Source organism: Cervus canadensis, chromosome 21, assembly GCF_019320065.1.
Source record: "Cervus canadensis isolate Bull #8, Minnesota chromosome 21, ASM1932006v1, whole genome shotgun sequence".
NCBI lineage: Eukaryota > Metazoa > Chordata > Mammalia > Artiodactyla > Cervidae > Cervus > Cervus canadensis.
Window position 1 is genome coordinate 9,064,378 of NC_057406.1, and position 14,105 is coordinate 9,078,482.

The following is a 14,105-nucleotide window of genomic DNA, read 5'->3' on the forward strand; positions in this document are numbered from 1 at the left end:
ATGGCGCTGTGAGCGGCGCGGAGCTTACAGGCCGGGGTCTGCAGCCTTGGCGTCATCTCGGCACCCAAGGCGCCCAGCCCACCGTGGCCCTGGCGGCGACGGGCGCCGCCATGAGGCCCCTCTCTGCTGTTGGGTGTGTACATTCACAGACAAGCATGAATGGGTAACTGAAAAGGGTGTTGGAACAGGGGGAATCAGCAATTTTGCACAGGAAGCTTTGAGAGATGGGTTTGTTGTTGTTGTTTACTGTAGTCTGCTTGAAGTTGAGACCAAATTGGAATTGGACAAACAAGAGGAATTCGGTGCTTTGACAAGTGTGAAAGCTGCTAGTGAACTCTGTTCTCCTCTTGCAGGAGAAGTAACTGAAATGAATGAAACTCTAGCAGAAAATCCAGGACTTGTCAACAGATCTTGGTATGAAGATGGTTGGCTGATGAAGATGAGGCTCAATGACCCTTCAGAACTAGATGAAATAATGAGAGAAGCAGCATATGGGGAATACATAAAATCTATTGAGGAGTGAAAGTGGAACTCTTAAACTAGTTTGGAACAAAAACAAACAGCAAAAAAAGATGATCTAACTTGTGTTAGAAATCAGGAGAGTGGTTATCCTTGGGGAGGCAAGGAGAGGGAGTAAGATGGGACAGAGGGGGCCCCTGAGGTGGCTGGACTTTTCTTTTATGATCTGCCTGGGGCATTTATTTGGGGAAACATACCGTGATTAGAAATTTCCTTACAATCCCACATTTCAGAAATAATGCATGGTGTTATAGCACAATCCACCACATACTGATTGGTTCAAGACTGAGAAAGGAGCATGACAGGGCTGTCTGCTGTCTCCGTTGTTTCATCTACAGAGCACGTCATGAGAAATACCAGGCTGAATGAGTTACAAGCCAGAATCAAGACAGGCAGGAGAAAACATCAACAGCCTCAGATATGTGGATGACACCACTCTAATGGCAGAAAGTGAAGAGGAACCAAAGAGCCTCTTGTTGAGAGTGAAGGAGGAGAGTCAAGGAGCCTGCTTAAGATTAAACATTAAAAAAGCTGAGATCATGGCATCTGGCTCCATTACTTCATGGCAAATAGAAGGGGAAAATGTGGAAATAGTGAGAAATTTTTTTTCTTGGGCTCCAAAAATCACTGCAGACAGTGGCTGCAGCCATGAAATCAGAAGACGATTTGCTTCTTGGAAGGAAAGCTATTGACAAACCTCGACAGTGTGCTGAAAAGCAGAGACATTACTCTGCTGACAAAGGTCCGTGTAGTCAAGGCTATGGTCTTCCCAGCGGTCATGTACGGTTGTGAGAGCTGGACCATAAAGAAAGCAGAACGCCAAAGAATTGGTGCCTTTGGACTGTGGTGCTGGAGAAGACTCCTGAACGTCCCTTGGACTGCAAGGAGATCAAACCAGTTGATCTTAAGGGAGAGCAACCCTGATTATCTACTGGAAGGACTGATGATGAAACTGAAGCTCCAGTATTTTGGTCATCTGATGTGAACAGATGACACATTTGAAAAGTCCCCAGTGCTGGGAAAGATTGAGGGCAGAAGGAGAAGAGGATCCTCTCATCAGAGGATGAGATGTCTGGATGACATCACTCATGCAATGAACATAAACCTGGGCAAACTCCAGGAGATGGTGAGGGACAGGGAGGCCTGGCATGTTGCAGTCCATAGGGTTGCAAAGAGTCGGACATCACTGGGCAACTGTACAACATTATAACATGGTAGATGCATGCAGAACACCACTATAGATGTGTTTGCATACACATCTGTCCTTAGTTCATGGAGAAAGGTCTGGACAGGCACACGCAGACGTACCAAAGCTTGTGTCTGGAGGGGTTGGGTAGGGTGGGCACAGGGGATGGAAGAAGAGGAGATTTTCTTCCTAATTCTCTTGATCATAAGTTGTTTGAGGGAGTTCCCTCATAGTCCAGTGGCTAAGACTCCATGCTCCCAATACAAGGGGTCGGGGGTTCAATCCCTGGTCAGGGAACTAGATCCCACATGTTGCAACTAAAGATCCTGTGCACTGCAACTAAGACCAGGCAGTCAAGTAAATAAATAAATAAAAATAAATATAAAAAATAAGTGCTTGAGTGTTTTATTAGAAGGCCATAATTTGGTTTATCTGTATAAAGTATTTTTTTTAATACACAAGAGTTGTTGTTGTTGTTTGGTCATTAAGTCATTTCCAACTCTTTGCAACCCTATGGGTTGGGATACTGGAGGAGGGCATGGCAACCCACTCCAGTATTCTTGCCTGGAGAATCCCATGGACAGAGGAGCCTGGCGGGCTACAGTCCATGGTGTTGCAGAGTCAGACATGACTGAGCAACTGAACTACAACAGCATGTGACCACCTCTCATCCTTTGCTATACGTCGTTGGGGTCATGGTCACCCTGAAGACCCAGGGCTGACCTCTCTGTGTGATGACCTCTCCCACCGACTCTCTGGCCTCCTGTTTACTGGGTTTCTCCCCCTGCCCACCCTACAGGCACCTCTGTCCCTACAGGTCCCCCTGGACCTCTCCTCTTTTAGGGTGCAGTGGTCAGCCGACATGGGGCTCTAACTGGGTGAATGCTGAGCCCGGGTGTGTAAGGTCTAGTCTTTATTCAGAGTGATGGAATTGCAGTAACACTGGGACTTTGTTCCAGAATCGTGGCTGGGACCTGGTTTGAGGCTGAGCTCCTCTCAGCCTGTGGGTTGACTCCTATTCTTTACCTGACCAGGGACAACCCCAGACGCAGAGGAGCCAGGAGACAGTGGTCCCACAGGGCCCTCTTATGCTTTCCCGCTGGCAGAGGAGTTCCACGAAGATTTTCATAGGAAAGTGTGTCTAAATGCACCAAAAGCTTGGTGTCCAGCTCTTAGGAAATTTCTTAGCCCCAATTGTCCAAAATGCCAGAGATTTTTAAACTCAGTGTCACTGCCTTATTGGCAATACTGAAAATTTGGAAACTAAATGCACTCCAGTGAGAGGTTGATTGTATCAAATCAATCAGGAAATACCCAGACATAGACCAACATATGGCCTTTTGAGTAATGATGCATTCATTTCTATATTTGATTGTTATGCACGTATAATGAATCTTTATAACTTGAGGAAGTGTTTATGACGTGCTATGAAGGAAAAGCAGGACTCCAACTTGAGGGTGCTGTGTGGTGTCAAGCGCAGCGCAGTTCATGACCTGGAGGCCTGCTCTGTTCCCAGGACTGTGTCTGTCCTCATCCCGTTAATCCTTTTTCTACCCTGCACTTACTGCTGAGGCACAGCTGAGGTTACACAGGTAGGAGGAAGAGTTGCTGGGAGTTGAAACCCAGAAATCTATACCCACAGATCATGGCTACATTCTGTCTTCTTTCTTGTGAACATATTGGGCAGGAAAAAAAAAAAATTAGGCAGAAGAAATATGAGACTGTTCCTAGACTTACTTCTGAGCTAGAAGTCAAGCATGATTATTTTTCCTGAATCTTAAAAGTTGAAGGGAGATGGGGGTGGGGAAGAGCCCTGATGTGCTGTTTCCTGTCTGTATCTTAAGCTGGTGAGTGAAGTGAATGCTTGGTGTTCACATAGTGTCATATTTAAGTCTTACAAAGAAAAGAATATCTGTATTGAATATGTAATTAAACTTATTTAAAATATTGAGACTTTCCTGGTGGACCAGTGGTTAAGATTTTGCCTTCCAACGCAGGGGGTGCAGGTTCAGTCCCTGGTCCGGAAGCTAAGATCCCACATGCCTCAGGGCTGAAGAAACAAAACATAAAACGGAGGCAAAATTGTAACAAATTCAATAAAGACTTTAAAAAAATGGTCCACATCAAAAGGAAAAAAAAAAAAAAACTCTAACCACAACCAAAAAAAAAAAGTTTTAGGGGTGCACTTACACTTTGTAAAAAGAGTGATTTTGATTGTAGATCTGGGAACATTTTCTCTGTGACATTAAAGAACAAGTTGACTTCCTTTCTGAAAAGTAATAGTTTCCTGATAGGAAACTGCATAACCACTTCTTCCTCTACCAGGAAGCTTTTTTTTTTTTTTTTAATTGTATCTAGATTAGGAGTTTGCTTATAAAATTATGTAAACCTTTACATTAAAAAACAATCTTGGCAATTAATTTCAGACCTTCTTCAATCATCCCAGGCAAAGGGTTCAAGGACCACGTGGATGAGAGGTGCTGACTGGTTCAGACTGGCTCTGCTTTGCGACCTCTGACCCCGAGAGCATCAGTTTCCTCACCTGTGCAGTGAAGTAAGGGATTGATCCTCACCGCTGGGCTGGGCGGAGGTTTAAGTGAGCCACTCACTCTGGTTCAGACATGAGGACAAGAATGTGGTGGACATTCAGTACGCAGTAAGTGTTGCTTATTTTCACGTATTTCTGCTTCAGTTTAAGTCCTTAGTTTACAGTACAAGAGTGTTGTGAGGACCAGGGGTCACTTCCCAGGATGTATGGTTGCACATACTTAAGGGCCAACAGCACCAAAGACAAAAACCAAAGGCAGAATGTAGAGGAGGGGACGGGAGAATCAAGGGTGACCGCAGGGGCTACTCTCTAGTTGTGGCGCACAGGCTTCTCATTATGGGGGCTTCTCTTGCTTCGGAACAAAGGCTCTGAGGCATTCAGGCTTCAGTAGTTGTGGCGCACAGGCTTAGTTGTCCTGCAGCACACGGGATCTTCCCAGATCAGGGGTCAGACGTATATCCCCCGCATTGGCAGGTGGCTTCTTTACCACTGAGCCACCAGGGAAGCCCCAAGACATGCAAATTCTTAACCTGAGCCTCTTGCAGACCAGGAGAGAGCCCAGGAGCTAGACTATCGCAGCCATGGTTCCTTGGGGCTTTCTGATGGCCTGTTTCACCCAGAGCAGGGGGAGGGACAGCTCCAAGTTCAAACTCCCTTCCCCGTGGGCTCATGGTTGGACCCCTGCTGTGCTTTCGGGCCCATGAGATTTTTGGCTGTATTGCCCTCCATCACATGCTTTCTAAATCTAACTTCTTTCTTTTACTATTTTTACCTAAGTGGTAGATTTTTAGGTTCAAAAAGAAGCAAAAGCATTATTGTGTTTTTCTATGGACTTTTATTAAATTTACGTATTAATTTAGTCTTATTCATTTCTTATTAATTTTATTACAAAACATTTTCTACAGGTCTTGTCCCTGCTGCAAATGAAATGAGAAGATATTCATGTAAGGACACACACCATGACAAAATCAAAATGACAAGGAAGCACCAAACCAATAACAAAGTTGTGTCATCATTCTTGTTGACTCCAGGCCTGCCACCTCTCTAACTTCCACCGTCATTCCTTACGGTTACATCATGTGTTTGTGCTTCTGGGTCTTGATCCATCATCTTTTGACGTCACTTCTGATTGGGGAGAATATACACGGCTCCATCTTCCCATCACTCTTGTCTGCCTTGGAAGTGATATCACTGTTCTCAGACCCTCAACTCGAATCCACCTTCAGCTTTAATTCCCTTTTTCACTCTGCCAACCCTGAATATCTCCCTTGGCTCCCATGTTTATAAAAGGAGGACTCAACCTCCCCTGTGTTTCTCCCCGCCGGACCACCTGCCCTGAAGGTCCAGATTTTCATTTTACGTTTCAGAGCAAATATTCTGCGGTTTAAACACCCACCACTTCCTGCAATGTACAGTGGAATATGACTCAGCCAGAAAAAGGAAAGAAATTGTACAATCTACAGTGATATGAGCGGACCTAGAGTCTGTTATACAGAGTGAAGTAAGTCAGAAAGAGAAAAACAAATATATTAATAAATATATACGGAATCTAGAAAAAGGATACAAGTGAACCTCTTTGCAGGACAGGAATAGAGACACAGTCGTAGAGAATGAACATGTGGACACAGTGGGGAAGGGGGAGTGGGGCGAACTGGGAGAGTAACAACGGCATGTATGACATCTGTGTGTATGATAGATGGCCGGTGGAAAACCTCTGTGTAGCACAGGAGCTCAGCGCTGTACTCTGTGATAACCTAGATGGGTGGGATGGGAGTGGGTGGGCGAGAGGGAGGCTCAAGAGGAAGGGGATATAGGTATACATATGCCTGATTCACTTTGTTACACGGCAGAAACTAGCACAACTTTATAAAGCAGTTACACTCCAGTAGTAACATTGAAAAAGCAATTATACTCCAGTAGTAACATTTTTTTAAAAAGGGTGTGCAAACATTTGTTGCTGAATGAGCAGTTATCCTTCCTTCCACAGTGCTGCAATGTTGCTTGTGCAATGACCCTCCTGCAGCTCAAAGGAAAGTCTCTTGGTGTCACGTTCAAAGGATTTCCCCTTTTTGATATTCCACAACCAGGCAGGAAGCATGCCCTTGTTAACTGGCATCTTATTTGGAGCCTCTCAGCAGCCATCGTGGGCGAAGGGTGGGGTGCTCCAGGGATCTCATGGGAGGGAAGATTGGAGCCAAAGGACCCCCAGCGAGGGTGCAGGACCCACTCTGCCCAAGCAGGGCTTCGACCAGGATGGGAGCTCCTGTAAATGTCTCCTGCATGAAAAGAGCAGCCAGGGCTTCCCTGGGGGCTCAGTGGTAAAGAATCCACCCGCCAGTGAAGGAGACTCAAGACTGATCTCTACTAGTCTGGGAAGATCCCTCATGCCGCAGAGCCACTAAGCCTGGACACCACAACTACCGAGCCTGTGCCCAGAGCCCGGAGGCCACAACTACTGTGCCTGTGAGCTGCAACTACTACAACCCAAGCACCCTAGAGCCTGTGCTCCTCAATAAGAAAAGCCACTGTAATGAGAAGTCCGCACGCCGCAATCAGAGAGTAGCCCCCACTTGGTGCAACTAGAGAAAAAGCCCTCGCAGCAATGGAGACCCAGCACAGACAAAAATAAAAAGAGCAGCCAGATTTAGGCGACAAAAATATAGGACCCCAGTTAAATGTGAATACATTTTTGGTTAAGTAAATTCCAAATTATTTATTGTTCATCTGAAATTCAGAGTAAACCGGCTGTGCACTCAGCCCCTGGCAGTCCTCTGATACAGTGCTGTGTCTGGACTCCGGACACCACACAGAGCCTCGTGTCTTCACGGGGGTCCAGGGTGATGAGAGACCACCCCTCCAGCTCCCTAGGTGACAAATGGCCTTGTCCCCTCACGCCGGGCCCCCTCCAGGCCTCAGCCCTGCCCCTCCTTCGCCCTCTCCCCAGGTCTCCCCAGGGATCGGGTCCCGTCTCAGTCCCTCCCCCGTGCTCTGAAGTCTCCCTCGTGCGCTCTCGGGTCTAACCAGGTCAACTCCAGACTCCAGCACTGCAAACCCCAGCTTTGCTTGCAGCCTTCTTCAGCCTCCCTGTGTGTATCCTGATATAACTCACAGCCCTTAGGAAGGTCTCTCAGGGTTGGCTGGGGGTTGGCAGGGACCCAGGTGTGAATGTGGCCTCGACCTACCTGTGAGACCTTGGGAAGAGAGAAAGAGGACTTTGCTTCATAGCCAAGTGGTGCTAAGCAGTGACTCCCTGAGATTTGGTAAAGCCAGGATGAGCTTGGGTGTGAAAAGGGCTTGATCAAAGCTGGGAGACATGGTGTTTGTAACCAAAGGTGGGTGTTGAAGACAAGTGAAAGGGGCCCCCTCTTGGTGCATCTTCCCTCCCGTGGGCATGACTCCAGCGTCTCTGGGGACTTGCAGGCCCCCTGAAACACCTGCAGGAGGAGGAGGAAGGGACACAGAAATGAGGGCCTCAGTGGAGAACATGGTTGGGACCCATGGGAAGAGGCCAGGCCCAGGGTCAGGAGTGCAGGAGGAGCCCCCAGGGGTCAGAGAAGGAGCCCCCAGGAGGGAGGAGGTGAGGCCCCATCAGCAACGCTGAGAGGAGGGAAACAGGCCTGGCCTGGGTCTGGGCCATAATGACTCTGCTGCCAAGGCCCCAGATGCCACTTGTCACCCACATCTTCCCTGGCACCTGCTGCACGTGGTGTGAGCCAGAGTGAGCTGGAGGGCTGATGGTTTATTGTAGACTGAGTGATTTATTAAATGGGTGATCTCTCCCCCTTTTTTAAATAGTGACATCATCGGTTGAAGAATAACTATGTCAACATCGTCCTAAGTACTTGATGTTTAACTGCCCAATGGCCCTCAGTTCAGCTCAGCTCAGTTCAGTCGCTCAGTCATGTCTGACTCTCTGCGACCCCGTGAATCACAGCACGCCAGGCCTAGCTATCCATCAACAACTCCCGGAGTTTACTCAAACTCATGTCCATTGAGTCGGTGATGCCATCCAGCCATCTCATCCTCTGTCGTCCCCTTCTCCTCCTGCCCCCAATCCCTCCCAGCATCAGGGTCTTTTCCAATGAGTCAACTCTTCTCATAAGGTGGCCAAAGTATGGAGTTTCAGCTTCAGCATCAGTCCTTCCAATGAACATCCAGGACTGATCTCCTTTTAGGATAGACTGGTTGGATCTCCTTGCAGTCCAAGGGACTCTCAAGAGTCTTCTCAAACACCACAGTTCAAAAGCATCAATTCTTCAGCACTCAGCTTTCTTCACAGTCCAACTCTCATATCCATACATGACCACTGGAAAAACCATAGCCTTGACTAGACAGACCTTTGTTGGCAAAGTAATGTCTCTGCTTTTTAATATGCTATCTAGGTTGTCAGTCACTATTATTCTCCATATATTACAGGTGAGGAGCTCAAGAGCCAATCTTGTTCCCTCTGCGGCCCAAACTGGGTCAAGTGAAACGCCAACAGAGTTTTTCCCACCAGCCGCCTCTCACGGTAAGACACTACTAGTGTCCAGTAAAAGAACATATGGGCTCTGAAGTTCTGGGGTTTGTCCTATCTTCTTTCTTCCCCTCTGGAATGAGATGTGATGTCTGGAGTTAGGCAGCCATTCGAGGCCCTGAGGAGGCAAGTACTGAGAGCTGAGCTGAGGGAACAGCAATAGTGGGCCATGTCTTGACAGCATCACTGAGTCGCCAAGCCAGGCCTGGACCAATCTACCTGGCCCACATGGTTTATTTTATGAAATGAGCCCTACTTCCAGCTTTTCCAGACAGCTCTGACCCTGTCCACCCTCCTTCATCCTAGCATCCTTTCCTTAGGCCCCTTGTCTTCCCATTGTTGGGTCTCAGCCCTGCTCCTCTCCTTACCTCTTCCCTCCCCCCTCCCTCCCAGGTTACCTTCTTCTACCTGTCCTTCCTTCCCTCACATGCACCAACCCTCCCTGATTTAGTCCCTTCCTCCCTTCTCAACCATCATCATCATCTGTCCCTCATTTTCTATTGCTTCAGGTCTCACACCGAATGGTTCTGCTCCCAGCTTCTTAGAGTCACATGTTTGTGTGAGGTTGTGACACAGTTTGGGCCCCTTGTGTGAGGTTGAGACACATTTGGGGCCCTTGACACAGGATCAGAAGTCTGAGGGGAGAGACCTGGGGAGACTTTGCTGTCTGGACGCCTTGTGCAAGGCTGGCTCAGCTCAATTCAGTCCCCACAGAGCGAATGACAGGAGAGAAATCTAGTGCCTGAGACCAGTCCTGCTTGGGTCCATGTACTGTGCAGGGGCCAGTTCATCATCTGTGCACAACAGCCTTTCCCTCTGGCTTCCTCTCCAGGGCAGTAGAAGTCGCAGTGGTGGGGGGACTGGGGTAATTCCTGGAGTTATCTAGCTGCGGATTTGAAAATTCTCTTTCAATATTGAGACTCATTCTTTTCTTCTCTTATCGCATGGTCTGTCATTTCAAAAACAGTAGTGTTAGCAGTGTGATAGGTTGTTGATGGCTGCAGATTTTTGAATCCTAGGTTTCCCTTCTAGAAAGTTTAGCTGATTTTTACTCATACCAGCAGAAATTAGTGTGACCACTATACCTCCACCCCACCATGAATCAGATCCACTACAAAATAAAAAGGCATCTGCATCTTTGCAACTTTTAATAAACTATTTATAGTTCATGATATATTTACTAAGGGAAAAAATCGAATGAGAGATACTTAATATTTCATTTTATTGCTTTGCATTTAAAATCAATTACAATATTCACTTATCTAAAAATCGGAAACTATTCTGATAGTATTGAATGGAATCTTACTGACGTAGATTGAAACACAACATAGGTTTGAATGAAAAGTAAATCTACTCAGATTTTTATTTTAAAAAAGCTATTTCTTTTGAGCCATTTGTTTTTTGCTGGTCTGTTTGGATCAGTCTGGAGACAGTAGCAAATGGCATGTTTATATTTCTTAAAAGAAGGTGTTTTGTTCTGTTGTTCAATAGAGGTCTCCTGTTCTTTAGAGAGGCTGGCGTCCATCCTTCAGTTTTGCTGAGTCTAGGACGAAGCAGGGAATGAGAACGTTGGAAGAGGAAACACAGAGAGGAGGTCTGGGGAGTGTCACACAGATGGGGAAGGAGGGAGGGACACAAGCCTGTGAGGAAGCAGAGGGACCCCTGGGGAAAGGAAAGAGGGATGGAGCCGGTGTCCCAGGAGGGAGCAGATCACCCTGGAGGAGGCTCCAAAAAGAGGGGACAGGCCCAGGCAGGGATGCCCCTGGTGGTTTAAGAAACTGCCTTCCAAGGCAGGGGACACGGGTTCCACCCCTGGTCTGGGAATGAAGATCCCATGGGCCTCAGGGCAGTTAAGCGCACGCCACAACCAGAGAAGTGCGCAGCCCACCCTGGAGCCGTTGCTTAGCAACAAGAGAAGCCTGTGGCCCCCCCCCCCCGCCCCGAAACTAGAGAGAAGCCCCTGCATGCTGCAATGAAGACCTTGAGTGGCCCAGACATAGATAAAGGCCCAGGGAGAGAAGAGGAGAGGAGGGGGGAGGTCCAGGGAAGCAGCCGGGAGGAACCCTCACCCTGAGAATGGCCTGCAGTTCCTCACAGAGCTCCTGGCTCTTTGCCTCCAGCCCCTCCCAGGGCTGAAAGGGATTTCCCCGGTGGTCCACGAAGGTTTCCCAGCAGTACTCAAAGTCTGAAATGGAACGAGGGAGAGAAAGGTGAGCTCCAGTCTCGGGGTGGACTTCCCCATCATCATTTCGCTGCCTCCTCTCTCTTTTCCTTTCAAGGACTTAGTTTACCCCTCAAATTCTTTCTTCTTTAAAAATTTTTTTCATTTTATTTTTAATTGAAGGGTAATTGCTTTACAATGTTGTGATGGTTTCTGCCATACACCAACATGAATCAGCCATAGGTATACACATGTCCCCTCCCTCTGGACCTTTCCTCCCATCTCCCTCCCCAATCCCATCCTCCTCAGTTGTCACGGAGTCCTGGCTTTGGATCCCTTGCGTCACATAGCAAATTTCCAGTGGCTATCTATTTTCCATATGGTAATGTACATGTTTCAATGCTACTCTGTCAAATCATCCCACCCTCTTCTTTCTCCTCTGTGTCCAAAATTCTGTCCTTTATGTTTGCGTCTCCTTTGCCTCCGTGTGAACGGGTTCATCAGTACCATCTTTCTAGATTCCATATATATGCGTTAATGTATGATATTTGTCTTTCTCTTTCTGACTTACTTCGCTCTGTATAATAGGTTCTAGAACTGAGTCAACATGTTCCTTTTTTCACCTGTGTCATCCTTGCCCAGGGGCCATGCTAATCTCTGCATCGTTCCAGTGTTTGCATATGTGCAGCTGAAGCAAGCCCTCAGATTCCTTCTTGCTAGTGGAATCTGAGCCAGCCCGTTCTCCTTCTTTCTGGAAACCCGCTAGTCCACGCACATTCACCCACCCACCGGCCCCTCCTGAACCCCCTCTGCCCCTCTGAACTCTCTCTTCCCACAGGCTCTTTCCAGAGTCTAGCCTCCCTTCTCAGGCAGCACACAAAGGCCTCTGTACCAGGGATTCCCACCCTGCCCACCTCTTTCTGGCAACTTCCCACAGGCCTATCCCTGCCACTGCCCCACCCCCAGGAGACCCCTGCCGACCCTGAAAGGTCATGATGGTGATTTGGGCCCCAGCCGCTTGCAGTTCGCGCAGGCCTCTCTGATAGCTCCCAAAACGGTTGCGGGTATAGAGGCGGGAGGCAAAGATGTGCAGGCTTATGTGGGGGTTCTCCTTCAGGAACGTAGTCAGGTTGTGGGCACAAGAGTAACAGGGACTCCAGGAGATGAAACAGGTGAGCCTGTAGTGCTGATTCTGGTCCAGATTCCTAGAACGGATCTGTTCCAGGAAGTAGAACTCCGCATGGTGGGGTCCCTGCGGTTGATCAGGACCCTACAAAAAAGAGGAAGACACGCGTCCTGTCCTTTGCTGTGTACAGGCCAGCACGGAGGGAACGACCATGGAAGGAAGGCGGGTGAGGCACTGGCCCCCAGCACGAAGTTAGTGGGGGCAAGCCTCAGCACCCAGTGAAATGCTATTTCAATGCAGGATTTACACGATCAAAGGAATGCCAAACCCCTTGAGAGACGCTGTATCCCTATGGCTCTGCAAAGCTCTGAAACTGATCAGTCTTCAGGCAGATGTTGCTGTTTCCTGCATCACAGAATTGCGTTAATTTTGATTTTTAAACTATTGAGTTTAAGCATGACTCATCTTGATTTCTGAGTTTGCTGGAGTCCCTCTTATCTTGTGCCCGTGATAGGGCCTAGTCCAGCTGTGCCGGGAGGGAGGAGGCCAGGGGAGCTCCGACACTGGCCTCTTGCCATGGAAGTGGGCATTTCCTCCCTGGAGTGATTCACTCTGCTCTCCAGCTCCTCTACGACCCTACCCCACTAAACCCAAGTGTGTGCCCAAACTTTTACAAGCTTCTGCTCTGGGCATCGCCCTGTGCTGGGCCCAGCGCAGCCCTGGACTACACACAGCTGGCAGCGGCGGGGTTGTGGTGATCAGTACCCTTGCCAGAATCTCTCAGGCAGTGGGCGGATATCTCGCCTGGCCGCCCAAGCCTGTGGTGATTGAGAGAGGATCGGGCTCTCTGGCAAGAGCCTGCCCTGGGCAGAGTCCAGGGAAGAACCCAGCCCCTTGTCCACATGCATCACCCTCCATCCCAACTCCTCCCCAGAGGCGGAGCAGGAGAGGAGTAACCAAGACACTGGACTGGAGGTGCCAGGCGCTGGGTGGCTGTGACTGGCTTCTGACACGTGGCTCAAAGCTGTCAATCACACAGAAAGGGTCCCCACCTGATTCCTGGCAGAGAGCTTGTGGGACATCCCGTGTGCCACTGACAACCCTCTACCCTGCGTGTCCCACCACGGGGAGGGCCCGCCTGCTGCGGGCGGGCTGGGTGGGTCACCTTGCTGCGCACAAATCTCTTGTACTCATCCAGAGGGATCGCAGTGTCTCCATCCAGCCTCTCCACCTCGTAGCACAGGTAGGTCTTGAAAGGCCATCGTTGATTGTTGAAGTTCTCAATGAAGGTGTATCTGTCCATCAGGTGTCTGAGGACAAAGGTGGGAGAAGTCACAAGACACGGGGCTTCCTCTGGGACTGCCCAGGGCTCCCCTCCCTGCCACAGCCCTTCCTCCTGCACCCCACATCTCTGCTGGAGCCACTAGACCTCCCTCTCTGGCCCCCGCTGGGGGCTCCTGGGGAAGTCAGGGTCTCCCCGCAGGAGCAGTGCAGGGTGCTCAGAGCCCCGATGATGACCCAGTCCTCCGCCTGGAGTCTGACTGGACACGGCCTCTCAGTGCCACTCTGCCCCCATCCTGGGTCCCTTGTCGTATGGTATCCGGCCCCGCTCTGCTGGGCCCCATGAATCAACTTCTTTACCGTCCCTGGCTCCGAGTCCTCTGATTCTATGCTCAGTCACAGCCTGTGGCCTCCTCCTTGAAGGTGTCCAAGCGGCAGGAGCCTTATATACCATCAGAGCGCCTGGAAGCTGTTGTGTCAGCGGGGTTGGGCCTCACCCCTTCCTGAACTCGGGCCACTCATGCCACCCGTGAACTTCCCCACCCAGAGTCACACCTTCGTGGACAGCTTCGGTTTCCATTTCCCTGTTCTGACAAAGGCCCTACCTGATGCCACCGGGACTGACCATGGACCAGTGCGGTCTGGGAGGGTGTGTGGGAGGTCATCTGGGAAGCAGCGGCCAATCAGGCAGGCAGTGAGGGGACACTCCCGAGTAGGAGATGGCATCTGCATGAGGACCTGGGTCGCAGAGACTAGGCTGGGTCCCCG

General features: G+C 49.3%; 1 protein-coding gene, 1 long non-coding RNA gene and 2 pseudogenes across 2 annotated transcripts; 2 read left to right on the plus strand and 2 right to left on the minus strand.

The window, feature by feature from the left end:
* On the plus strand, nt 1–523 carry LOC122423758 (annotated as a pseudogene).
* Nucleotides 524–4,155: 3,632 nt separating this feature from the next.
* Nucleotides 4,156–5,805, plus strand: LOC122423759. The gene is made up of 2 exons (XR_006264212.1): nt 4,156–4,361; nt 5,159–5,805. It is a non-coding gene; the product is annotated as an uncharacterized LOC122423759 (long non-coding RNA).
* A 4,169-nt stretch (nt 5,806–9,974) lies between these two features.
* On the minus strand, nt 9,975–13,807 carry APOBEC3A (apolipoprotein B mRNA editing enzyme catalytic subunit 3A). The gene is made up of 5 exons (XM_043441108.1): nt 13,698–13,807; nt 13,222–13,366; nt 11,912–12,200; nt 10,839–10,954; nt 9,975–10,312 (listed from the first exon to the last, which is right to left on the minus strand). The coding sequence occupies exons 2-5, from the start codon at nt 13,357–13,359 to the stop codon at nt 10,298–10,300; spliced, it is 558 nt and encodes a 185-aa protein (XP_043297043.1). The 5' UTR covers nt 13,360–13,366; nt 13,698–13,807; the 3' UTR covers nt 9,975–10,297.
* On the minus strand, nt 11,532–11,627 carry LOC122424110 (annotated as a pseudogene).
* Nucleotides 13,808–14,105: the final 298 nt, after the last annotated feature.